At 46.0% G+C, this 27,190-nt stretch overlaps 2 protein-coding genes across 3 annotated transcripts in view; one reads left to right on the plus strand and one right to left on the minus strand.

The window, feature by feature from the left end:
* Positions 1-11,642, plus strand: part of znf106b (zinc finger protein 106b) — a 16,194-nt gene extending 4,552 nt beyond the window's left edge. The window contains exons 4-22 of one of the 2 annotated variants that reach the window (XM_085938405.1): positions 3,178-3,381; positions 3,456-4,262; positions 4,329-4,406; positions 5,027-5,387; positions 5,491-5,551; positions 5,648-5,802; positions 5,899-5,959; positions 6,199-6,973; positions 7,060-7,109; positions 7,361-7,509; positions 7,684-7,818; positions 7,894-8,010; positions 8,314-8,505; positions 8,657-8,719; positions 9,569-9,688; positions 9,917-9,988; positions 10,066-10,137; positions 10,284-10,430; positions 10,509-11,642. In XM_085938405.1, the coding sequence (XP_085794531.1) occupies positions 3,178-3,381; positions 3,456-4,262; positions 4,329-4,406; positions 5,027-5,387; positions 5,491-5,551; positions 5,648-5,802; positions 5,899-5,959; positions 6,199-6,973; positions 7,060-7,109; positions 7,361-7,509; positions 7,684-7,818; positions 7,894-8,010; positions 8,314-8,505; positions 8,657-8,719; positions 9,569-9,688; positions 9,917-9,988; positions 10,066-10,137; positions 10,284-10,430; positions 10,509-10,565 (3,676 nt within the window). In that variant the 3' untranslated portion in view covers positions 10,566-11,642. Of the gene's footprint in view, positions 1-3,177; positions 3,382-3,455; positions 4,407-5,026; positions 5,388-5,490; positions 5,552-5,647; positions 5,803-5,898; positions 5,960-6,198; positions 6,974-7,059; positions 7,110-7,360; positions 7,510-7,683; positions 7,819-7,893; positions 8,011-8,313; positions 8,506-8,656; positions 8,720-9,568; positions 9,689-9,916; positions 9,989-10,065; positions 10,138-10,283; positions 10,431-10,508 lie in introns of both variants that reach the window. The other variant, XM_085938404.1, reaches the window with a different exon arrangement.
* Positions 10,997-27,070, minus strand: capn3b (calpain 3b). The gene is made up of 23 exons (XM_085938297.1): positions 26,741-27,070; positions 25,974-26,043; positions 25,727-25,845; positions 17,842-17,975; positions 17,601-17,769; positions 17,269-17,352; positions 17,105-17,196; positions 16,911-16,988; positions 14,746-14,906; positions 14,359-14,525; positions 14,270-14,281; positions 13,847-14,055; positions 13,730-13,766; positions 13,370-13,393; positions 12,578-12,661; positions 12,104-12,181; positions 11,974-12,031; positions 11,849-11,913; positions 11,681-11,749; positions 11,533-11,611; positions 11,266-11,382; positions 11,115-11,173; positions 10,997-11,023 (listed from the first exon to the last, which is right to left on the minus strand). The coding sequence occupies exons 1-23, from the start codon at positions 27,068-27,070 to the stop codon at positions 10,997-10,999; spliced, it is 2,322 nt and encodes a 773-aa protein (XP_085794423.1).
* Positions 27,071-27,190: the final 120 nt, after the last annotated feature.

The following is a 27,190-nucleotide window of genomic DNA, read 5'->3' on the forward strand; positions in this document are numbered from 1 at the left end:
CCGGTTGATCTCAGCAACATTGAAGTGGCAAGAACAGGATGTTATTGCCCAGTGATGTCTCTGAGACTCTGAGTGGTGTGAGTTCATCAGAGTGACAGGATGGGGGAAGAAGCTGTGTCTGTGTCTGCTGGTTTTGGCGTACAGCGCTCTGTAACGAGGGGTGTAGTTCAAACAGACTGTGACCTGGGTGAGAAGGGTCTGTTGAGATGTTACTTGCACGTTTCCTGGTCCTGGACAGGTACAAGTCTTGGATCCATGGGAGGTTGGTTCCGATTATCTGAGTCTCCGTTGCAATCTTTGCTTGTCTTGTTTGGTGGCCGATCCAAACCAGACAGTGATGGAGGTGCAGAGGATAGACTGGATGATGGCAGTGTAGAAGGTCTTCAGCAGCTCCTGTGGCACGTTGAACTTCCTGAGCTGTCTCAGAAAGTACAACCTCTGCTGGGCTTTTTTCCGGCCAGAGTCTATATGGCCGGTCCATTTCAGGTCCCGCGAGATTGTGGTATCCAGGAACTTGAAGGTTTCTGAGGAGAGTATAGTATTGCCAGAGTTTGGTCCGCATTTCCGGCAGTAAGTCGGATTCGTTCCCAGTGAGGGTTGGACTCCGCCAAGGCTGCCCTATGTCACCGATTCTGTTCATAATGTTTAAGGACAGAATTTCTAGGGGCAGCCAAGGCATTGAGGGTGTCCGGTTTGGGGACCTCAGCATCGCGTCTCTGTTTTTCGCAGACAAAGTGGTGCTGTTAGCTTCTTCAAGCCGTGATCTCCATCTTTCACTGGATCGGTTCGCAGCAGAGTGTGAAGCGGTTGGGATGAGGGTCAGCACCTCCAAAAAGGGTGGAATGCCCTCTCCGGTCAGGTTGGAGCGCGAGATCGACAGGCGGATTGGTGCAGCGTCGGCAGTAATGCGGACTCTTTACCGGTCTGTCCTGGTGAAAAGGGAGCTGAGCCAAAAGGCAAAACTCTCGATTTACTGGTCGATCTATGCTCTCACCCTCACCTATGGTCACAACGTATGGGTCGTGACCGAAAGAACGAGATCCAGGGTACAAGCGGACGAATAGAGTTTCCTCCGCAGGGTGTCCGGGCTCTCCCTTAGAGATAAGGTGAGAAGCTCGGTCATCCGGGAGAGACTCGGAGTAGAGCCGCTGCTCCTCCACAATGAGAGGAGCCAGATGAGATGGCTTGGGCATCTCATCAGGATGCCTCCTGGACGCCTCCCTGGGGAGGTGTTCCGGGCATGTCCCGCCGGTAGGAGACCCGGGGATGACCCAGGACGCGCTGGAGAGACTGTCTCTCAGCTGGCCCGGGAACGCCTTGGGATCCCCCCTGGATGAGCTGAATGAAGTGGCTGGGGAGATGGAAGGCTGGGAGTCCCTCCTAAGGCTGCTGCTCCTAAAGCTGCTGCCCCTGCGACCGGCACGCGCGTGAGGACTGTGAAGAAATGGACAGTGGACCTCCAAGCTTGCTTTGACTCCACTGTCTATTTCCTCACAGTCCTCACTACAGGCTTAGAAGTTTTTAATATCTGCCTGTAGGTTGGGATCAGATGAACTAGACTGTGGTTCGAGAGTCTTAAAGCTTCACGGGGCACAGAGCGGTATGCGTCCTTTACTACGGAGTAGCCGTGGCCCAATGTGTGTGTCCCTCTGATGGAACACGTTATGTGCTGTCTGTATTTGGGGAGTTCGTGTGTGAGGTTCGCTCTGTTAAAATCACCCAAAACAATGATCAGTGAGTTTGGTTGTTTTTTCTCCATGTCTGTTACCTGGTCAGCCAGCAGCTGCGTAGCTTCGATTGCACGTGCGTGTGATGGAACGTAAACAGCCGCCATTATGATCGAGGAGAACTCGCGTGGTGAATAAAACAGCCAGCAGTTTATGAAAAGTGTCTCTAGGAGAGGGCTGCAAGACTTTTTCAACACTGTGACATCAGTTCACCAATCTTCATTAATGTGGAAACATAGACCATCTCCCTTTGTTTTTCCCGTGAGCTCCATGCTGTGATCTGTGTGTAGTAGCCAAAACCCAGTTAGCTCTACGGCGTAGTGGGGGATGTGTTCGGGGAGCCACATTTCGGAGACGCACAGTGCGGCGGATCTGCTTACGTCCGGGTTCCTTGGAATGAGAAGCAGCAGTTCATCTATCTTGTTCGCCACAGAGCGGACATTCGCCAGAAAAATTGATGGTATGGGAGCACGGAACCCTCACTGCCTCAACTTCACGAGGGCTCTGGCCCACTTGCCACGCCGCCATCTTTGGCATAGCTTGTAAAGCACTGCCGCTCTGGCTAAAATCTCCGTCAAACAGCCTGAGTGAGTGAAAACCGGAGAGAAAGTACCTGGAGAAGACTGTCCGATGTTTAACAGTTCTTCTCTGCTAAAAGTGATCCGGGATGGGCAGCAGAAGATGCAAAAGACACACAAAATACACAAAGTAGCAGAGAGCGAGTCACCGAGGCGGCCATCCGCCGCGCCATCTTATGACGCAAGATACTTCTCCCCATCTGCCTTACAAATCTGATCAAGTCGCAACTCTAAATGTCCTGCGTGCAGTTTGTATGTTAGTTCCATGCTTGTGTGGATTTTTTCTGGGCACTGACAGCACTCCCCCACCTCTGAGGTTTTGGGGTTTAAATAGCTGGTCCAGACTGTGAGAAATGTACATGTTCTCGATATGTTTGCACATGTATTCCGTCTGCTTTGCACATCCCAAGGTGCTGAATGGACTAATGGGACTTTCTAATGTGCGCTAAAAGTTACAATAGTCTTGAGGAGTTTTAACCCATATATTTATTTTTTTAATTAGTTTTTACAGTGTAGAAACCTGTAAACACTTTTGTGTAATGCCCTTGCATCTGTGAAAGTAGAGCCACAGTCACTGATGCACATGTCATTTCCGCTGTTTATTAAATGCTGGCAGACCAACACTAAAAGCGAACTCGCGTTAGAAGCTGCTATGGGCCACAGACACATGCAGACTTGCCGACATCACACAGCATTTCACGCGCCTCTCAAAGGCAAATGCTTGTGTTCAACACAGGTATGACAATATGCACATGGTATTCCTTATAGTTTTGTTTTGTGCTCAAATATGTTTCCAATATGTTTAACGCTTGAGGGAGGGTTAAGAATTGCACTTCTGTCTGATTTCATGGGTCTCGTTTTTTTCCCCACAGTGTTCCGTGTCATGATTGCCAGGCATGTCAGCTGTCCTCCATGGTTCTTGAACAATACACCCTGCACATCGCCATGCCTCAACATCAAACCAATTTAAAGAAGCTCAAGTGGCAAAACGTAAAACCCATTTCACTTTACAACACTCTCAACCAGGAAACAATCAAGGGTATCCGCACGAGAAACAAGGAACTAAAGAAGGAGAAGTACGGTTTTACCCGGTTTGCTTTATCTGTTTTCATGTAAGTACTCAGAATTTATGTCCCTCTTTACTTCGCAGGAAAAAAGAGTCACAAAAGCTGAAAAAGAAACGTAGACTTGCAGCAAAGAAACAGGCTGACCAGAAAAAGCCTGGCCCTACTCAGGCTGGCCAGAAACAAGCTGGTCAGAAACAGGCAGCCAGTGGACTGAAAAGAGTGCATCAAGGTTCAAATACATTCAAACAGCAGGTGCTGGGGCCTCAGCAGAAAGGCACCCACACTGCCGTCATCCAAAACAACGTGAACAAACAGCGAGCGAATCAGCACCCAGCTGCCAGATCTTGCGGCTCCCAACACAGCAGTCAATCATTCGGCACCTCGCTGCAGCACTCATGGTCCTCGATGGACCATTTTAGCCATTACGAGTACCAGAGTGCGGAGCTGGTTGACTTCACCAGTGATCAGCTGCCTGAAAGAGGAAGCGTCATCTTCAACCCGGATGAGCGTTCGTCTGAACCGAAGCAAAGCGTGAGTGCTTCTAGTTTGCAACCTAAGCCAGTCATCATCGAAGGCATGAATGTCACCACCATGCTTAGAGAAATTAGACAGGCGCTGGGCGTGCGTGAGCCCTGCAGGTCGGATCGTGAAGCCAGAAAGCAAAGCGCCGATGCGGAAACACAGCTGTCTGAGCTTCGCTCCTCACTGGAGACCCTCGAAAAAGAGGCAGTGAAACAAAGCAACAATGCCGCCCAGGCTGGCAAAACCGCCCCACAGAACGTCACAGCTGAGGATAACACTCCTGGACCCTCAGCCAGCATTCAACACAGTCAGCAGCTCGGCTCCAAAACAAAGATTCGGATTGCTCACAAAGCAGCGACCGTTCAAAGGTCAGCAGAGGACATTTTGAGAAAGGTGACCCCAAAGTTGACTCCTAAGGCTCCCGCTGTAACCAGGTCCAAGTTTAAGCAAAGCTGGAAGCAAATGTTCAATGAGACAAAGAGCAAGCAGAAGAGGAAAGAAGGGACGCCAAGGTAAGAGCTTCATCGTCAATGATTTTTATCTTGTGAAAAACACCAAATGTTTTGGGCACTGTACAGTGGGGCAAAAAAGTATTTCGTCAGCCACCAATTGTGCAAGTTCTCCCGCTTGAAAGATGAGAGATGCCTGTAATTTCCATCATAGGTACACTTCAACTATGAGAGACAAAATGAATTTGGTCAATAATGGCTTCGATCTGAGGCTCCACGCAAGATCTCACCCTATGGGTCAAAATGATCACAAGAACGGTAAACAAAAATCCCAGAACCACACATGAATGACCTGCAGAGAGCTGGCACCAAAGTAACAAAGACTACCATCAGTAACACACTATGTCGCCAGGGACTCAAATCCTGCAGTGCCAGACGTGCCCCTCTGCTTACGCCAGTACATGTCCATGGATTAAGAAGAATTGAAAATGGGAGTTAAATGGCCTCTAACTCCAAAACTAATTGAAATACATACTTGAAAAGTAAATGGGAATAGGACTTAGAAAGATTGCATATAGCAGTCTGATTACTTTTGAGAATTATTTTTGCCTATTTCACAATGTATTTTTTCCATGTGAAGGCTTTATGCTAGTTTTCTTTAACCATCGTGTGTTTGCCTTAAGGTTTGGAATCGAGTTGGTAAACTCTCAACCTAGCAAAACTACTTTCGATCTGGGTGTCGACGAAGACCTGATACTCTCAGAGGGCTTCCACTGGGAGTCGCTCTCCAATGCACACATGCCCCTTCCTCCTTCTCTTCCTGATCGTCCTCCATCATGTCTCACTTCAACACCACTTCCTACCCACGACACGACAGTGAGTGCGTCGCAGGGAGAGACTCGTTCAACGACAGGAGCGCCTGACGAAGTGGGGTCTTTCACACTGGACAACTGCTGTGGTCCGACAGCGGCGGCAACCTCAGCAAAGGTGCAAGCTGAGCATGAGAATCCTGACACCAACAAGAGGAAACGCCAACATCTACAAGTGAATTTTTATTTTAGATTTTAGTGAAGTAGTGAGCCTTTGTTTAAGGCGAAAGATGTGTTTGACTTTGGAGGCTAAAGAAGATTTCTGTGTGTTTCTGCAGGATAATGACGTTCCTGATGTGGAGGCTGTTGTAAAACGGAGGAAATTTAAATTCAACAATGGTATCCCAAATATTTCATGCACTTCAACGATTAATAATCCCATTGCTCCCGAGTTAAAATACTAATTCCAAGTGTTGGCAAAACGTCTCTTTACAGACCAGAACCCAATGGACAAGCTCTTGGCGGTGTCACTCAGAGAAGAAGAGCTGAGTCAATCGCTGCAGGATGTAGACAAGTCTTTAGTACTCGCCCGAAATGCCTTACATGCAGCCTACACTGAAGTACGAAGGCTCATGTTGTTTCGGCAGCAGGTACCACAGCTGAACTGAAATGCGTCCACTTAAAAAAAAAAAAAAATGCCTTGAGAGCAAAGTTCTCAATGCCTTTCTTCTTTCCTGCTGTTTTAGTGCACTTCAGAGGTGGACGGCCTGAGAGCCAAGCGCATTGAAATACTGCAGAGCATGCAAGGTATTGTACTTGACTCAAAACAATGTTTTAAAACACTTTTCGGGAAGTAGAAATTCCCAAGGAGTATATAAATTGGATCTCAAGCCTTTTTTAAACATTTAACATTGGTTGAAAATTAAAAAATAAAGAATGACGGGTCGCAGGACTAACGCTTAGTTACATTTGAAAGAGACCTTATATGGACCTGTGAGGTTCCAATTGGACAGTCAAAACGTAATTTTTCCCGTTATATTTTCCAGAAGTGTACTCCGGAAGCTCCAATGTAGAACAGGTTGCCACAACCTCAGCAGCAGCACCTACGGATGTCATTCATCCGGATCCAACCTCTGCATCTTCCTCGACCCTCCTTGTCCCTCACAGTCCCACCAACACCCACCAAAGTTCTGTCAATAGTCAGCCTCAACCAACCTTGCCCGCCACAACACCCACCATCAGAACCATCAAGCAAGAAGCCATGATCCCTACCCCTTCGAGACAACAGAGTCCCCTCGTCCAAAGGGTCTCTCCACCTCCCCCTTCGTTTCCCGCTGTGGCTTCTCCCTCTCTGAATACCCAAACCAGGGCCGATGGTCCAAATCCACTCAATCCAGCCAATTTGCTCTGCACGCAGAAGAAGCAAGTGAAGCATGTCGGTGTGACTGAACAAACGGAAAGCATCTCAAAAAAGGAAGATATAGATGATACATATGATATAAAGAAAATAGATATGAAGGATGAGAAGATTGAGAAACCTTTCTCCCTAGAACCTGTACAAGGAAATGATGTGAAGAATTTCATTAAAGGAGATACAAGCACATCTGCAGCCCTTATTGATGACGATAGCGATAAGAATGCTGACACAGTGGAAGTGATGGAGCCTAAAATGGTGGTCATCGACATTGATGAATCCGAGAATGAGGATTCACCTGATATGTCTTCAAAGGCGCCAGGTCCTCAAGAGCAGTCTTCCAAATCCGTTAACGTGGAGTATAGCACTTCTAGCGCTCAGACTAGTCAGCCAATCCCATTTAAGATGTGAGCTTGCTTCTGTATATTTTTTTAAACCGATATATTAATGCCTAGCTCATTTTTAAATGCATCCTATTTTCAACTTTGCTCAGGAAAGCAGCAAGCCCTGTTGCGTTGGAAAGGGAAGACACTCCTCCACCAGGTGGGTACAAAGTTTCTTGTGAAGTATTGTGTGATAAAGTAAATTAAACTACAATACTCAAATGACCGTTTGACGTTCCGTCAAAAACTACACATTTTGAATTCACCGTGAAAGCTCAATGAATGTCAAAGATCAGAACGAAAGCCATTTTCGATGTAATTATTATTTGTAGTGTGTTTTGTAAACAAAGTTTGAGTCTCTTTTTTTTTTTTTTTAGCACTCTTGATTTTGTTGCTTTAATTTTGTTTCAGAGTCTGTTGAGATGGTTGGTGAGGATGGGATTGAGTCAGCCTTGGGAGCCTTTTTGAACCACACGGAGGCTGTTCACGGTCTGCAAGTCCACGAAGGCGTCTTGTACACATGCTCAGCGGACAAGACAGCGCGGGCTTACAGTCTGCTGGTACATCAGTAGTTAAAAAAATTTAATTACAGATAAGATATTAAATTGGCAAAACAGAACAGCATTAAGACATTCAAATAATGAAAATGTAAACATGCTTGTTCCATATTTGCATATTCTACAGTCACTTTTGAGCAATGACCATCTCATATTTATCAAAATTCCTTGCGATAGAACCTGGAATGCCAGGGAGTGTTTGAGGGCCACAAAAACAGAATCAACTGCCTGCTGGTCGCCTCCTCCCCAAACATGCCAGCCAGACTCTACACTGGCTCTAGTGACTGCACTATTCGCATCTACAGCATAAAGGTACATGAGGAGAGGCCATTATCTGACACGTTTCAAAATGAAAAAGTAGAAAAGCTGTTTTTTCCTTGCCACCAGACGAAGAAGTGTCTGGAGACCATCTCACTGGCTGACAGAGTGCTGTGTATGCATATGGCTTGGAACACTGTGTTTGTTGGTCTTGCCAATGGGTCGGTGGCCACCTTTGATTTAAAGGTAAACTGTCCATAAACAGGTTTTTTAGAACATTTTTTAAAATGTCCTTTCTGCCATACGGAATGGAGCTGAAAGATCCTGAAAGCTTAGTCAGTCTTGCCAATTTAACAACTTTGTGTTTATATTTAGCACTTTTCATACCCCATTTTGTGACTATTAAAAAACATGATTGGAATCAATTTCACATGGTTTTGCTTATGCTAAGAATGAACCCCAACGGAAATGGAAGTGAAGGTCTGAGATGTATTTTAAGGCCACCCATCCTGTCCATTTTCCTAATCATGTCAAACCCCCTCAATGTAGACTTCCAAACCACTGGATGTGTTTGAATGTCACGGGCCTCGAGCGGTAAGCTGCTTGGGCACATCGCAGGAAGGCGCCCGGCGGGTGCTGCTGGTCGGCTCCTACGACAGCACCATCAGCGTACGAGACGCCAAAAGCGGTTTGCTGCTCCGCTCATTGAAAGGCCACACCAAGACTGTACTCTGTATGAAGGTGAGGGAACAGACCCCTTGATAATTATCTAGCTGTCCATTTACTATGCTGCTTGTCCTCATTGGGCACGCAGGTAGCTGGTGGTCATCAAAGTTGACTTTGGACAAGAGGGTTCACTTTTCTTGTTTGGGTTTTTTTTTTTTTTTTTTAGGTGGTAAATGACTTGGTGTTCAGTGGCTCCAGTGACACCTCTGTTCATGCTCACAACATCCATGTAAGTATAAGTTATATGGTAACATTACCTATTATTATTGCAATCATTAAACAAAATATCCACATAAATGTCATTAATTATAAATAATGACGCAATAATAGTTGTACTAAGTTCATTTTTTTTCCCTTATCAATCACTTTTTTTGGTTCTTTTATCACAAACAATTTTAATTTTAGGTTATATTACCTGACATGTTTCGGCATGTACTTCCGCCTTCATCAGACCTAAAATTAAAATTGTTTGTGATAAAAGAACCCCAAAAAAGTGAATGACGCAATAATATTAATGGTGTCAAGAGCAAATTTGTAATTTGTATTAATCAATAGTGTTAGTTCTTGTCCGCTGATCATGTGTACAAGACGCCTTTGTGGACTTGCAGATCGTGAACAGTTTGTTCACAGTTCTTTATCTTTAATGCTCGCAATGCTAACAGTAATTACCAAGAGTCAGCCTTCACAGTTTAACTATTTAATGTATGCCAGAATGATCGAGACACAGCTGTGGAGCCTTCTCTGCCAGATGCGGAAGAAGGTCTAACTCCCTCCACCAGGGTTTCTGTTCTTATACTACTCTGGGCCACCCTCCTGCACTCTGCCTAGCCTGTGCGATAATATGTGACCTTGTAGTCTTAACTGAGAGCGACCTCTACGTATGTGCAAAGAGTGTCATAGAGAAGAGAAAGCTAATGAAGCAAGAGAAGGGTTACAGCGATATAACGGCATAGCTCAATCTACCTAGCTCATCACATGTGCCAAAGAGGCCTATTCTAACAGTAGTTAGTTCGATGTGCTAATGAACTGTTCTGTCATGTTTCTATTTTGCCTCCATTTCTGTTTTCTGGCCATGTAGACGGGTCAGTTAATTCGGATCTACAAGGGACATGGTCATGCTGTCACGTCAATCGTCATCTTGGGGAAAGTGATGGTGACCAGTTGTCTGGACAAGTTGATTCGTGTTTACGAGCTGCAGGTAGAAAATATTTCTTATGTGTACCGAGGTCTGTGTTGTAGACAAACACCTTTTGAAAATGTTTTTTGTGCCAAGGCCAAGCAATATAATTAATACTTTACCGCCATCTTGTGGAATTTTTATCAGCTACTATCCGAGTAAATCTGCTTTACATTTATTTCTTTGTGGTTGCTATATGGATTTTAGTGTTGCTGCCTCTTTATCAATTCTATTTGCGTTGCTTTCTAGACCCACGACCGCTTGCAGGTGTATGGCGGTCACAGTGATATGGTGATGTGCATGGCTGTGCACAAGAGCGTGGTAAGTGGACTTGAAAGATGCCCGATTGGAACCGATTGACCATTGCTTCACTTCGCCATTTCGCTCGTTTCATTCAGATCTACACGGGTTGTTATGACGGAAGCGTTCAAGCTGTAAAACTCAACCTGATGAAGAATTACCGCTGCTGGGTAAGAACCACCTTTTAGGATATTAAACCTTGGACAAGAAGCATTTTTATTTATTTAATTTGCCGCTTTTCTAACCCTGTCACAACTGTGCAACTAAGTACAGTACTACACTGATTCTCTTCCGTTCTTTTTTGTGTTCATGGCAGTGGCAAAATTGCTGTCTGATTTTTGGCATGGCCGAGCACCTGCTCCAGCATCTCACCAGAGACCACACCAATCCCAAACTGGAGGTGGTTAATTGTCGCTGGAAAGGATGCAGCACGTTTTTTTCCACACAGCAGGCAGTCAAGGAGGTAAGTTAATATCTTGGATTCTAATATCATGTAATTACTCTATTCGTATTATATATGGCATGAATGTTTTATCTGCAGGAGGTTCCTGGGCATATGCAAAATCATGTGGATGTGGACAGTAAGGTGAAGTCATGAGGAGGTGCGCCGATGCCTTTGTTTTCCCGTCATTTCCCATTTCCTGTTCTCATATGTCACATCATTCGTACTTCCAGTGAACACATGTAATGAAATGTTATTTGTTATTCTATTATTTGTGCAAATCTGTAGGGTCTTTTATTTTTCTTCTTAAAAATCATGTTAATTTTTTTTTTTTTTTTTTTTTTTTTTCTTCGTGTTCAAGTAACATGTTCAGAACAACAGCTCATTTCTAGAAATAAAAACAGGACAGGAATCATTATTAAATGAATGTTCACCAAACAAAATGTTTTATTATCTCTAGAGACTGAACTACAAACTATGATAACATTGCATAATTCCATGAATTATTACAAAATCATAAGAACCAATGAAAATTGTCCATTAAGACTTTGTATGTTGAAGAGTGGCCAGGTCATGCGTGGAGATGTTTAAGAATACATGGTCAGCTGAAGCCACTAAAGGGGGAGCAGAAGAAATGTTTTTTTTTTTTTTTTTTTTTTCAGGTGTGTTTAAATTTAATAAAAAGTGAAAAATGCATATGGTTACCTCCAGCACATTAAGTTTGATTAGTCCATCTCCATCCTTGTCAAAAGCATCGAAAGCCCCTACAGACGACATAGAACATACATATTTGCATATGTATATACTACACATCCACATGCAAATTTTAAAAAAATATCACAAAATTAATACATACTGAACATGCCCTCCAGTCTGACAAAACAGCAGATGTAACTGTCAAAGTCGACGTTGAGTTCCTTGTCTGCGTAGCGCATGGCGATGATGTCATACAACTGTTTGTTGAGGTGGAGACCTTTGTGGGTAGAAACATAGCACAGAGATCCAATTAACATGAAAAAAATCAGTTTATGTTGACTACAAAGCCTCTTAAAAAAAACAAATCAATGCCTATCACAAAAGCCAATTGACAGTATTACATGAGGATGTTCGTGATGCTGCTCACCTGCGTCATTAACAGCGGTCCTCATTTCGAAACTGCTGATTGAGCCGGTTTGTTGTTTGTCGTAATGTTTGAAGATCACCTGCAAACACATATCAGCTTTTCAAAATCATGTCATAATATTGCAACAATAAAGTGAAAATAAACATACATGCCACTGCTTAATTTTTCTCCACAAATGTTTAAACTCCTGGAAATTTAGTTTTCCTGTCCCGTCTGTCTGGAATTTGGCTCAGTTATGGGGGAAAAACATTAATGAGAGGAAGAAGTGACTATAATTATTTGCTCCTCAATATCGCTGGCATTGTGTTAAGGATACATCCATCAGTGCAATCATACTTCGACATGTCTCCAGGCTGAAACCCTCCGTCACCTTTTCGTGCACTGCGGGAAAAGAAGCGTAGCTTGAATGATGGTCACCTGACCAAGCTTAATTCGACTCACGTTTGGAGACCACGTTCTTCATAATGGTCTGTAGCTCATTGGCCCTGATTTGCATATCCTAAAGGGTGCATGAGTGGTTTGGTTAATTAAGCACAATAGTTGCTGCTGAATTTAAGTCTGCCTTTTTTACCTCGCCGGTTATGTGTTTGTAGATGACACGGAACTGTTTTTCCTCTTCAGTTTCTTCCTCAGGCTGAAGAATTTTTTTCTGGTCCATATAAGAAAATACAAATCAGTTTTTAACACCATTTGTTGCCCTGCAACCTTTTTACTTTCTACGTACATACCATCCAAATTAAAGTTTTTGTGATATATATATATAAAAAGAGACTAATATCAAAATGATAAAATAAAGTTCCTCCCCTTAAGGTGGCCTGTAGCACCTTCCTTACCAACTCACGTGCGAGATCATGTGCACAGAAAGGAAAAAAAACAGGTGTAGGAGTCATTCGAGATCAGCTGGCAGGGAGGTCAATTCTTTTATCCCCAGTGATGTTATTTGACCCACTCTAGATTACATTTCAGGAGCCATAAATGACCCAGCTTGCAGCCAGATAGTCACTGCATGGAAACTGTGATTGAGCAATCATGACAACAAAATTACTTTGGGCTGCTTCTTCTCCCCCTGAATGCCGTCATGCTGGATTTCTTTGTTGGCGAATGCTCGATCGGACACGTACACAATAGGCTGAAAGAATAAAACATATTGAGGTGTGTCATCATGGCTTAGGTTTTCTCATTAGCCGTGAAGTCGGTGCAAAATGTCAGTGGTGCACAAATGTCCGTTACCTTAAGCCACAGGTGTCAAACTCAAGGCCCGTGGGCCATATATGGCCCACCACATCATTTTATGTGGCCTGCGAAGACAATTACTAGAATTGCAAATTGTCTTCACTTTTAAAAATATATTTTTGTTTAAATATTTGACCAGTTTTTACTAGTCTGATTTGAAAACGAGTTATTTCTCAGTTTTCTACCTTATACTGTATATAATATAAGGTGCTCATACATTTATTTGGGTTGACAGTCATAATGGCCCTCCGAAAGAAACTGACTACAATGCAGCCCTCGAAAAAAATTCGTTTGACACCTCTGCCTTAAGCCATTTTTTGTGTTGATGTAATTTACCTCCATGAGGGACTGTCGTGCAGTACCATGCATTATACTGGGAAGCCTGTAAAATCTGGGGTGAACTTTCCCATTTACAGATTCCTAGCCATGAACTGTTTCTAGCAACAGTGTTACCTAGCCGTCTATTGACTTTTTTACAGTGTGGCTCAGTCTTAAGAGTGATGGTCTACCAACTTGAAGGTGGTGAGTTCAATCCTCAAGCCCAGTGATCATGTCAAAATGTCCTTGAGCAAGACATTGAACTTTATTTTGCTCCCAGTAGGGCTTGGCACGGCCTTTTCTTGTTTTGCTGATGATCAATAAGACAAGGATGATGAGATGAAACAAATTAGTTGTGAGATAATGAGAGGGGAATGTAGTGTGTCAAGAGATACGTATATGCCATGGGCAAAGGTATCGGGATGCCCCACACCCCAAGATGTTTGGTCCAGGTGAGTCCAGGTCTCCAAATTCTTTGTCATCATCATGAAAAATGGCAAAGACACACCACACCTTATGAGAATGAGAAATTGTGCTAATGCTAAGCTATATTATGCTATATTGAATTCAAACCTTGCAATATTCAATGCAATATCAAATAGGACCATTTTTTTAACTGCACTATAGCGGCATTTATGGGACAAACCCGTGTTTGATCAGTCCCAATTGTGCTCTCCGCTTCCCTGTGACAGACACAAAAACAGCACAAATTACCATTAATATAATGTCATGGTAGTCACCATTGAGTGGCGGATGTCCTTACTCAGAGGTGCTCCTGTTCTCAGAGAAGACTCTCAGAATGAACTGGCCTTCTTCATGAGGCTCAAACGTAGTTGGGATGACAACATATTCTCCTGGGGGGAGCCTGACACGTTCTGTGACTTCGCGCAGATTCATGTAATGTTTGCATTTAGCCTTGGAGGCATTATACAAGAAGTAGTCCTTCTGGAGATGTCGATTCCGGCCACACATCTGAGATATTCAATCAGAATGCCATCCAATATTTTTGTAGCTTTAATACGGTTAAATGTGTATTTTAGGCCTGCAATGCCAATTTTGATTTAAGCGAACCTAATGCATTGTTACAATTCGAAGAGAAATTAAAAGATATTGGTGCCTCATTATTATTTTTAATGGTTTAAATTGCTTTGTGGTATATGTTGTGAATTCGCTGTTAGATGCATACCTCTTTTGGTACCTGCAAAGAAAATGAAGGGAACATCAGCTTTTATGTGTGGCCCTAGGGTGGCTCCAGTCAAGTGACACAACCATTACCTCATAGATGGAAAATCCAATAGTGAGGAACCTGGGCCCTAGCAGTTTCTTAATGCGACGACCTTTCTGCATGAGCGCCACAACAACTGTGCAGAGTTCCTGCAGGTCCTCTGGGTCCTCATTCTCGTACAACTGCAAGTGATACTGAGGATTGGTCCAGAAGGTATCTGTCAAAAACAGCATGTAAATGAGTAGATTTCACAGAGGATAAAGGTGTGTTGTGTGCTTTGTTTGCATGTTTTCGAATATAGGTTGTTTAAAGTTTTATAATAACACACAACATCAATGCTAGTTTTGTGTACCTGTCTGTGGCGTTTGTGTGTTAGCATTAAGCTTGTGGACTTAGATGACATTAATGTGGTTGAGTCAAATACTTGGCTTCCCGACCTGGGAAGTTTCTACAGCCCCCCGCAGAGCTGCCTCGGACCCATCGACCCTCGTTGACGGACACGTTCCAGCTGTGCCTTTCATCACCCTGCAGCGTGTCGGGGGTCAGGTTGCAGATCTCAAGCTTAGTGTAGTTCTTCTTAAAGTCGTCAAATGACATCCTGGGCAGATATGTGAAAGAAGAAGCCTCATGGAAGACCCCATAGTGTTTTACTTAGCACTAGATATTTAGCTTTATAATCCAAAGTCATGATGATGATGATACCCTGGCTTTGGATGTTATGATCTATGTTGCCATGGTGACCAGAGATCATATGTGTTGGTCTATACTGTAATATTGATGGACAAGCCAGAACATGTCATGTTGTGCTAGCAGTGCTTGCAGTAATAATAACATTTGCTTAATTTATGTTGGCTTCCCATGGGCTCACCATTTGTGGGAGGGGCCAAAGGATTCGGGTGCAAAGTGAGCTGGGCGGCGGTCAAAGGCGGGGACCTTGGCTATCCGATCCCCGGCTACAGAAGCTGGAATGTCACCTCTCTGGAAGGAAAGGAGCCCGAGACGGTGTGCGAGGCAGAAAGGTTCCGACTAGACATAGTCGAACTTGCATCCACGCACAGTTTGGGTTCTGGTATAAGTCCTCTTGAAAGAGGCTGGACTCTCTTCCACTCTGGAGTTGCCCACGATGAGAGGCGCCAAGCAGGTGTGGGCATAATTATTGCCCCCCGGCCTGGGCGACTGCACATTGGGGTTCACGCCCGTGAGCGAGCCAAGGTTAGGTGGGGGGACGAGTCCTGACTGTTGTTTGTGTCTATGCACCAAACAGCAGCTCAGAGTACCCACCTTTTTTGGAGTCCTTGGAAGAAGTGCTGGAGAGCGCTCCTTCTGGGGACTCCCATCATTCTGCTGGGTGACTTCAATGCTCACATGGGCAATGACAGTGACACCTAGAAGGGCGTGATTGGGAGGACCTAACCCCCTAACCTCTCAGATCGAACTCACAGAGGTAGTTAAAAAGGTTCTCGGAGGCAAGGCCAGGGTGGATGAGATCCGCCCGGAGTTTTCATAGGCACTGGATGTTGTGGGGCTGTCCTGGCTGACACACCTCTACCACATTGCGTGGACATCAGTGACTGTGTCTCTGGATTGGCAGACTGGAGAAGGGGGACTAAAGTGTGTGTTCCAACTAAAGACGAATCACACTCCTCAGCCTCCCTGGTGAGGTCTATTCAGGGGTGCTGGAGAAGAGGGTCCGTCAGGAAATCGAATCTCGGATTCAGGAGGAGCAGTGTGGTTTTTGTCCTGGGCGTGGAATTAGTGAAGCTCTATACCCTTGGCAGGATCCTCGAAGGTGCATGGGAGTTCGCTCAACCAGTCCACAGCGTCAGCTCTCGCTGGAGCGGTTCGCAGCCGAGTGTTAAACGGTCGAGATGAAAGTCAGCACCTCCAAATCTGAGACCATGGTCCTTAGTCGGAAAAGGGTGGAATGCCCTCTCCGGATCGCGGATGAGATCCTGCCCCAAGTGGAAGAGTTCAAGTATCTTGGGGTCTTGTTCACAAGTGAAGGCAGGATGGAGCAAGAGCTCGACGGATAGATTGATGCAGCGTCTGCTGTGATGCGGACTCTGTACCGGTCCGTCATGGTAAAGAGAGAGCTGAGCCGAAAGGCGAAGCTTTGGATTTACCGATCGATCTACGCCCCTACCCTCATTTATGGTCACAAGCTATGGGTCGTGACCGAAAGAACAAGATCCCGGATACAAGCGACGAAATCAGTTTCCTTTGCAGCGTGTCCAGGCTCTCCCTTAGAGATGGGGTGAAAAGCTCCGTTATCCGTAAGGAACAGAGTGGAGCCGCTGCTCATCCACATTGAGAGGAGCCCGATGAGGTGGCGTCCCGGACGCCTCCCTGGGGTGGTGTTCCAGGCATGTCCCACTGGCAACCCAGGACGTGCTGGAGCGACTGTGTCTCTCGGCTGGCCTGGGAACGCCTTGGGATCCCCTGGCATGAACTGGACGAAGTGGCTGGGGAGAGGAAAGTCTGGGCGTCCCTCCCCTGCAACCCGACCTCTGATAAGCGGTAGAAGATGGATTGACGGACAGATGGGATGAGTGGGTGGACGGATGGATGTTGGCACAAATAAGTAAACATTGATTTTACTCACCAGAACTCACTTTGCTCAACAGTTTGCTTTTTAAGGTTGTTCCTATCTGCGATATAAATAGTTGACCATTCCTTTGAACTGGAAGAAAAGCACCAAGCAAACAGCAGAGTTGGTGTCATATTGCAATTGTTGCTTATGCATTTTGTGCAGGAAAGGAAAAGACACATAAGTACGAATGTTTTTCCAAATTTTACTTTGCGCTCCACGGTCCCTTCCATAGTACTCGACCCCAAGGATTGCGCAGGCGGATTAGGTGAATTTTGCTGTCCTTTGCAACCTCATCACACTAAAAAGAAAACAGCATTTCTCAATATCACAAAGTCTCAGTAACAAGAAAATACATTTGGCATGACTTTACCTCCTCTAAGGCTATGATGGAGTAGGCGTGTCCTCGGACCAGTCCAAGTTCAGTTTTGGACTCCATTTCACTGGGCAAGGTAACCTGGGCACCATAATTTCGTAATTTTTTACTTTTTTTTACTATTACTAAATGGACATTTATTACCTCTGTCGAGTGTGCAGGCATGAAGATGTCTGTTTTGCTTTTTGGGTGATTCAGTAGCAGGTTTACACACACACACAAAATCAACACTTGTGCATGTTTGGTTCGAAATGCAGGTAGAGGACTTTCCAAACATTGGTTGGAGGGATTTAAAAAAATAGTAAAGAGGTGTCTTTTTACGCACTCACATCAATGGAGCAGCCCATCAGCGAGCCTCTCTGCAGGGCTTTCTTCATGATCTTATAGATCTCTTTCGGTGCCTCAGACAACTCAAAGAACTCAGTGACTCCACCTGTGAAGTCCTCCATGGCTTCCAGAGTATTACCCCCTCTCAGGGCCTCGTACGAACCATTCAGCCTCAGAGAGCAGACCACCATTACAAAAAGCTCATTTTTTGGATTGTGTTTTGTGAATGGAATACATTATTACTTGGCATAAGCTTTTTCCAGAAGGGCGCTCCAAAATTCGTTCTCACGAAAGGATTTGGTGAACACCAGACGGTTGTTGTAGGTGGGGATGCGGTCATCAACAACCACATCAATCCACTCGCCGTAACGCCAGAACTGCGGACATCAAAGTAGGATATGAGGGTTAGAAGGGGACCTGTTCAAATAATGTTTAATGCACTTCAATTCACTATAGTTATCAAGTCTCGTCTCTGATCCTCGCCGTTTCCGCGTTTCCTCGTGTCAGTGTTAGTTATGGTTTCCATTTGCGTCTGTCCAGCCTCTATGCACTCGCTCCTCCCTGCCTGTGTCTACCCGTAATCAGTGTAATCACTGTCACCTAGCCCTCGTTACTTGTCTTCAGTGACGTGCAGTGAGGTTCATGACTGGGGAGGCACTGACGCCATCCCCCCCCTCCCCTGGTAAAATTTCTCAGACACCTAATCGTGTCTCAAAAAAGTTTGGGGAACACTGCTCTAGAGTAGCTTATTTGTCATCCTTTATTATTGTGTGAAGGCGAATGCCTTCATTATTGTGTGAAGGCGAAGGCCTTCACTGTTGTTCTACAATTTTATTCTCCTCACTTTTTTGACGTTTAACTACTTCCATATACTTCAACTGATTCACTCCGTTCCACTTTTAATTTATTCCAAATATTCATGACACTGTTGCTTACATTTTTTTCATTCCAAAAAATTTCCCTTTTCACAAAATTCACAAATTTCCGGCCAATTTTTTTCCCCCATTCATTCTTAATGGTAGATTCAACATTTCACATTTACGTCACCCCTCCGTGAGTCGTCACCTTATCGTGGTGGAGGGGTTTGCGTGCCCCTATGATCCTAGGAGCCATGTTGTCTGAGGCTTCATGCCCCTGGTAGGGTCTCCCATGGCAAAAGGGTCCTAGGTGAGGGGCCAGACAAAGAACGGCTCAGAAGACCCCTCATGATGAAAAAGACAAACGGACCTAGTTTTCCCTCGCCCGGATGCAGGTCACCGGGGCTCCCCTCTGGAGCCAGGCCTGGAGGTGGGGCTCGAAGGCAAGCGCCTGGTTGCTGGCCTTCGCCCATAGAAAACCTGGGGCCCCTTCCCATGGGCTCACCACCTGTAGGAGGGGCCAAAGGGGTCGGGTGCAAAGTGACCTGGGCAGCGGCCAAAGGCGGGAAGAACCTTGGAGGTCCGATCCCCGGCTGCAGAGGCTGACTCTAGGGACATGGAATGTCACCTCTCTGGCAGGAAAGGAGCCCAAGCTGGTGTGTGGGGCAGAAAAGTTTAGACTAGAAATAGTCGGACTTGCCTCCACACATAGTTTGGGCTCAGGTACAAGCCCTCTCGAGAGGGGCTGGACTCTCTTCCACTCTGGAGTTGCCCACGGTGAGAGGCGTCGAGCAGGTGTGGGCATACTTATTGCCCCCCGTCTGGGCGTCTGTACATTGGGGTTCACCCTGGTGAATGAGAGGGTAGCCTCCCTCCGCCTTCGGGTGGGCGGGACTGGTCCTGATTGTTGTTTGTGTCTATGCACCAAATGGCAGCTCAGAGTACCCACCCTTCTTGGAGTCCCTGGAGGAGGTGCTGGAGAGTGCTCCTTCTGGGGACTCCATTGTTCTGCTAGGTGACTTCAATGCTCATGTGGGCAATGACAGTGAGACCTAGAAGAGCGTGATTGGGAGGAACGCCCCCACCGATCTGAACCCGAGCGGTGTTTTATTGTTGGACTTCTGTGCTCGACACGGATTTTATATAATGAACACCATGTTCAAGCATAAGGGGGTCCATGTGTGTACTTGGCACCAGGACACCCTAGGCCGCGGTTCGAAAATCGACTTTGTAGTTGTGTCATCGGATTTGCGGCCGCATGTTTTGGACACTCGGGTGAAGAGAGGGGCGGAGCTGTCAACTGATCACCACCTGGTGGTGGGTTGACTCCGATGGTGGGGGAAGATGCCGGTCCGACCTGGCAGACCCAAACGCTCTGTGAGGGTCTGCTGGGAATGTCTGGCAGAATCCCCTGTCAGGAAGAGCTTCAACTCACACCTCCGGCAGAGCTTTTCCCACGTCCCGGGGAAGGCGGGGGACATTGAGTCCGAGTGGACCATGTTCCGCGCCTCCATTGTTGAGGCAGCCGACCGGAGCTGTGGCCGTAAGGTCGTTGGGGCCTGTCTTGGCGGCAATCCCCGAACCCTTGGTAGACACCGACGGTAAGGGATGCCGTCAAGCTGAAGAAGGAGTCCTATCAGGCCGTTTTGGCCTGCGGCACTCCGGAGGCAGCAGACGGGTACCGGATGGCCAAGCGGAACGTGGCTTCGGTGGTTGCTGAGGCAAAAACCCAGGCATGGGAGGAGTTTGGTGAGGCCATGGAGAATGACTCCACTCCTCAGCCTCCCTGGTAAGGTCTATTTAGGGGTGCTGGAGAGGAGGGTCCGTCGGGTGGTCGAACCTCGGATTCAGGAGGAGCAGTGTGTCTTTCGTCCTGGCCGTGGAACAGTGGACCAGCTCCACACCCTCGGCAGGATCCTCGAGGGTGCATGGGAGTTCGCCCAACAAGTCCACACGTGTTTTGTGGACTTCGAGAAGGCGTTCGACCGTGTCCCTCGGGAGATTCTGTGGAAAGTGCATCGGGAGTACGGGGTGCCGAGCCAACCGATAAGGGCGGTTCGGTCCCCGTATCACCGATGCCAGAGTTTGGTCCGCATTTCCGGCATTAAGTCGGATTCATTCCCAGTGAGGGTTGGACTCCGCCAAGGCTGCACTTTGTCACCGATTCTGCTCATAATTTTTATCGACAGAATTTCTAGGCGCAGCCGAGGCGTTGAGGGGGTCCGGTTTGGGGACCTCAGTATCGCGTCTCTGCTTTTTGCAGATGGCGTGGTGCTGTTGGCTTCTTCAGGCCGTGATCTCCAGCTCTCACTGGAGCGGTTCGCAGCAGAGTGTGAAGCGGTCGGGATGAGGGTCAGCACCTTCAAATCCGAGTCCATGGTCCTCGGTCGGAAAAGGGTGGAATGTCCTCTCCAGATCGGAGATGAGATCCTGCTCCAAGTGGAGGAGTTCAAGTATCTTGGGGTCTTGTTCACGAGTGAGGGCAGGATCGACCGCAAGATTGACAGGCGGATTGGTGCAGTGTCGGCAGTAATGCGGACTCCGCAGGGTGTCTGGGCACTCCCTTAGAGATAGGGTGACTAGCTCGGTCATCCGGGAGAGACTCGGAGTAGAGCCGCTGCTCCTCCACATTGAGAGGAGCCAGATGAGGTGGCTCGGGCATCTCATCAGGATGCCTCCTGGACACCTCCCTGGAGAGGTGTTCCGGGCATTACCCACCGGTAGGAGACCCCAGGGACGACCCAGGGACGACCCAGGACGTGCTGGAGAGACTATGTCTCTCAGCTGGCCTGGGAACGCCTTGGGATCCCCCGGGATCAGCTGGATGAAGTGGCTGGGGAGAGGGAAGTCTGGGAGTCCCTCCTAAAGCTGCTGCCCCCGCGACCCGACCCCGGATAAGCGGAAGAAGATGGATGGATGGACATTTACGTCGTTCCAGTTTGAAATTCATTCAATTCATCATTTAGCACATTCAAATCACATTAGGTACATTCCCAACATTGCCTAATTAAAAAAAATCACGTTTTCACGTTTAAAATTTGTGCAAAATTTTGCAAAATTTTGCAAAATTTAATTTTTCACTTCTAATTTCTACATTTTTCAACTGATTCGACCCGTTCCAACTTTCAACTGTTCATATTTAGCCTACCTGTTCCACAACTTCCAACTTACCAAAAATTCCAAATTTTACATTTTGAAATTCACGCCAAATTCTCAAAAATTTGTTTTTTCCCTTCTGATTTCTTTTTTTTGACCAATTCAACCCATTCCAACTTTCCATTGTTCATCTTTTGCCTACCTATTCCACACCTTCCCACTTATCGAAGTTTCAAAATTTTAAATTTTGAAATTCACCAAAATTTCCTAAATTTAGTTTTTCCCTTTCTAATTTCTACATTTTTCAACCGATTCAACTCATTCCAACTTTATTCACTTTGTTCACCTTATGCTTACCATATTCACCCCCATCACCCCCACTTCAAGAATTTTCATTAGCCATGTTTGAGCGTGCCAAACAAGGAATTTGACTCCTGTACATCACAGTCTTTGTTCAACATTTAGGTGACTAACAACACTCGGGACATGTGAAAATGACAAATGACAAATATTCTCAGCCATCCCCTGATCTTAAACTCCCAGGAGGGCAAGGAAAAATTCTAAAGTCCAACTAGGGGAAATGACAAATCTTGAGAAGAGACCACAGATGGGAGGGTCCTTCTTCCAGGATGACCAGGCTGCAATGGATGCAGAGAAGACACATAGTACAAACAGTGTAGAATGTAGACAATCCAAAAAAGGTGTGGCGAGCAGGATGTCATTGCACAGCAATGACTTTGAGAGTCTAAGAGTGGTGTGAGTTCATCAGCCTGTCTCTGTGTCTGCTGGTTTTGGCGTACAGAGCTCTATAACGCCGTCCGGAGGGGAGTAGTTCAAACAGACTGTAACTTGGATGAGAAGGGTCCGTAGAGATGTTTCTTGCGCATTTCCTGGTCCTGGACAGGTACAAGTCTTGGATAGATGGGAGGTTGATTCCAATGATCTTTTCTGCAGTCCTGATTGTCCGTTGCAGTCTGTACTTGTTTGGAGGCCGATCCAAACCAGACAGTGATGGAGGTGCAGAGGACAGACTGGATGATGGCAGTGTAGAAGGTCTTCAGCAGCTCCTGCGTCAGGTTGAACTTCTTGAGCTGTCTCAGCAAGTACAGCCTCTGCTGGGCCTTCTTGTGGTACCCAGGAACTTGAAGATTTCTGAGGAGAGTATAGTATTACTGCGGATAGTGAGGGGTGAAAGTGGTGAAGGGTCTCGCCTGAAGTCCACTGTCAGCTCCACGGTCTTGAGCAGGTTCAGCTCCAGGTGGTTTCTGCTGCACCAGTGGACCAGCCGCTCCACCTCCTGTCTTCACAGGAGCGTCACCCAAGGAGAAATCGTTGGTTTAGAGAGAGAAGAGCAGTGGGGAGAGGACGCACCCCTGAGGGGCGCCAGTATTGGTGGTCCCCGTATCAGATGTGATGCTCTTCAGCCTCACACGCTGTCTCCTGTTGGTCAAGAACCTGGTGATCCACTGACAGGTGGAGGCAGGCACCGCAAGCTGGATGAGCTTCTGTTGGAGGATGTCAGGAGCGATGGTGTTGAACGCCGAGCTGAAATCCACAAACAGGATCCTGGCGTACGTTCCTGGGGTGTCCAGGTGGTGCAGGATGTAGTGCAGTCCCATGTTGACCGCATCATCCACCAACCTGTTTGCTCGGTAGGCAAACTGGAGGGGGTCAAGCAGGGGGCCCGTGACATGCTTCAGGTGGTTCCGCACCAACCTCTCGAAAGATTTCAGAACCACAGATGTCAGAGCGACAGGTCTGTAGTCATTCAATCCTGTGATGGCGCGCTTCTTGGCCACTGGAACGATGGTGGAGCTCTTGAAGCATGAAGGCACCTCACACAGCTCCAGGGAGCGTTTGAAGATCCGTGCAAAGGTGGGTGCCAGCTGCTTAGCACAGATTTTCAAGCAGGAGGCTGACACGCCGTCTGGGCTTGGTGCCTTCCTGATCTTTTGTCTCCGGAACATCTGGTGCACTTCCTCCTCGCGGATCTGGAGTGTAGGTGACAGCGGTGACGGAGGTGTGGACAGAGCGGTGGGGAGGGGAGTATGTAGATTGTGCTGCAGGAGGTCCTGTTGTGTGGGAGGACCGATCAAACCTGCAGTAGAACCTGTTCAGCTGGTTAGCAAGCCTTAGGCTCTCCACAGGACGGGGGGTTCATTTTTTGAAGCTCGTGATGCTCTGGTCTCCTTGAACAGGTCCCGGTCGCCGCTCCTGTAGGCCTCCTCCTTGGCTTTGCGCAGCCTCCTGAGGTTCGGTGTAAACCATGGTTTGTCGTTGTTGTACGTGCAGAAGGTATTACTCTGCACACACAGATCCTCACAAAAACTGATGTATGATGTGACAATGTCAGTGAGTTCATGCAGGTCTGAAGTTGCTGCTTCAAAAACTCCCCAATCGGTGTTCCATTACGCTTACACAATTCACCCTTTCACCCCCACTTCCACAGTGTGGCGACCATCTTGGATTGACCCTGAAGTGCCCCCGAATGAACTCAGATTGAATAGGAAGTGCCCCAAATAAATCGGAAGTGACCTCAACTAAACCAGAAGTGACTCCAAACAAACCAGAAGTGCCCCAAATAAACCGGAAGTGACCTTTTCAAACAGGAAGCAAAAGTGAACTCAGCTGAACCGGAAGTTTCCCCAAACAAACCAGAAGGGCCCCAAATAAACTGAAAATGACCTTAATTCAACCAGAAAGGCCCTAAATTAAACCGTAAGTGACCTAAATTAAACATTTGCTCTAACTTTTACAATTTTTGTTCTATTCAACCCGTTTCAACTTTAGAACTCCAAAGTGAACCTCTTAAACCCGTAGTTTTGGTTTTGTTCCAAACTTCTAAATATTTTGGTGCAATTGTTGTCCTCCTTGTTGTCTGCCCTGTTAGCCCGTCCTGATAGCCCGTCCTGTTAGTTCCTCTTTGTTCCTGCCGGTTAGTTCTACCATGCTATCCTGCTTGTTTGCTCCCCTCATCCTCTCCTCCACCACCCTTTTCCCTTCAATAAACCCTGATCCAAGCTGCATTTGGTCGCCGTGCTCCATCCCGCATGACGATAGTGAATTAAAGTGCATTAAACTATTCAATGATCCATCCATCCATTTTCTGAACCGCTTTGTCCCCACGGCATGCTGGAGCCTATCCCAGCCGTCATCGGGCAGCAGGCGGGGGACACCCTGAACTGGTTGCCAGCCAATCGCAGGGCACACAGAGATGAACAACCATCCGCACTCGCACTCACACCTAGGGGCAATTTGGAGTGCTCAATCGGCCTACCAAGCATATTTTTTCTTTTTTTTTTGGGGATGTGGGAGGAAACCAGAGTGCCCGGAGAAAACCCACACAGGCTCGGGGAGAACATGCAAACTCCACACAGGGAGGGCCGGAGGTGGAATCGAACCCACACCTTCCTAACTGTGAGGCGGACGTGCTACCCAGTGCGCCACCGAGCCGCCCCTATTTAATGATATATAATTATATTGTAGTATATTTTTACTCTTGTATCATGCAATGTATATCTCACTGGTAAGCCCAAGTGTGACGAAGGTTCATGTTCGGGTCTTGTTCTTGCAAGATTGTTTGGGGTTACAGGGATGTAGACTTACTGACACCAGACATATCTGGTTTCCATTAGCAACTGACAATGTATACACTGTGTATAGTTGGGGAGGCAGACTGGGGGGTCATAGGTGATCCAGCAGCCCATTTGTGCGCGCACCCGAGAGAAGGGAAGCCCGCGTATAGGCGACAAGGCATTCGACATTTTGCTAGGGCGCGAGACACTTCACTCTGTCATCGGTTGAATAAAATCTTTCCCCAATCAGCCGTGTGTCCCTGAAGTTTTCCTTCCTCAAGCCGGCCACTTTTCCACCATTTGCTTTGAAGAGCAGCTGACCACCAAAGAGAATACACTACAATATCCATACATCTGATATAGTTTTTTTTTTTTTTAAGTCTTTTTCTTGTTTTTTTGTAAACAATTGATTAATTTGGTAAGTGTAGATTTGGATAAAAATGCAGTTAACAGAAATTGATTTCCTTTTTTTGTCTTTAAAGTCACAATGGGAGGAAATACAACCATTTCTCATCCATTGAAAATTTGAGATTTCCAGAGAGTGGTGAATTACAATATTTCTTTGTTGATTATTGCATGTAGTAATCAACCACAAACAACCTGGAAATGGAAGATTCCGGCATAGTTTTTCGTGAAGCTCTGATCTGGAGGAATCACTCTGTAAAGAAGCTTCTCATTCAGAGTCAGACAAGCAATGGCGGCCAACAGCCAGCAGTCACCTGTCAGCAACAGATACAAACATACAAGTTACTCACATGTTTGTTAGTCTTGATTGCTATAACAAGCCAATTTTGTGCATGTGTGATGTAGAATAATTTGTATTGTAAATAATTATTTTAGATATTACCCAACTCTCCCTGACAGATGTCTGTCCTGCTCGCTGAATCCACAATGAATTGAGGGTTTTCACATATTTCCTGTCAAGAGAAAGATAAAAGTAATTAATGTCAGAAATTTAACTGTAAATTAAGTTATGCTAGTTTTTTCACTGAGTGCTTATGTACTGTCTATAAAACTAGAAACCCAAAATGCATTTATTTTGATGCTGACAGTTTACAAAAATAGCATGTTTAGGGGCGGAAAAAAACATTATGGCAGTGCAGTTGTTTGCAATAGGATCTAGATAAATCTATATACATGTATCTTTGTTTACAAAGCTAATTATCACATTTGCTGTGTCAGACAAAATGAAGGTGTAACTCAATCCAAACCCCAGCTGGGACCTCTGAACTGCCCTCACACATTTGTCACATATTCAATGGCAAGCAGCTGCAAGATAACGCTCACTCGGCCATGTGTAATCAAAGGGAAATATTACACTACATTTTATTATTATTTATTCATTGTATTATTAGTAGCATAGAATCGATTAAGCACATGTTCGTTGTGTTTATCAGGACTCATAGGCCACAATAATAGGTACATCTCTCATTATCATCTTATAATAATAGTAATTATTAATAACAACAATAATAATATCTTAAAATATAAATACATAACTTTTACCAGACAAATCTAGCCACTCTGGGCTGCAAGTCAAGACATTTGCCTTTGAAATTCTGACATTCATCATCACTCTGTTGGTGTGCGAGTGGTGAGAGACCGTTCACTCACTGAAGGTCGTTTCCACACAAACGTCATAGGGGGCTTGTGGTGGCTGTAGAAGAGTGAGGAGTCGCAGGCCGGGAAAAGAGGGTCCTCAAAGAGCACCTTTTTCTTGACGTATTTGTCTCGCAGTTCCATGAATGTCTTGAGACGCTTGGCATCCCTGACAGCCTCGTTCCTGCTAAGGATAGCTGAGTAGATGGAATTGGCTCCTGCTAAGGGGTAGTCTGCCTGGTCGTCAGGTGCCTGCGATCCTTCTGTTTCCAGAAGCACTCGCACATTTGTATCCTCCACGAGAGGCAGTTTATTATCCCGGTTCTCAATATTCTCTCCACTCATAACTCCTATAGATAGCTGTCTGGATTTCAATATGGAAATACTATGCTGTCGTTGTCAACCCAGTGCAAGAAAGTGTCCTATGCAACTCCTGTGATCACTTTTATTTATCAGCTGTAAATA

Source organism: Syngnathus leptorhynchus, chromosome 18, assembly GCF_054491065.1.
Source record: "Syngnathus leptorhynchus isolate UIUO chromosome 18, UIUO_Slep, whole genome shotgun sequence".
In the NCBI taxonomy this organism is placed as follows: domain Eukaryota; kingdom Metazoa; phylum Chordata; class Actinopteri; order Syngnathiformes; family Syngnathidae; genus Syngnathus; species Syngnathus leptorhynchus.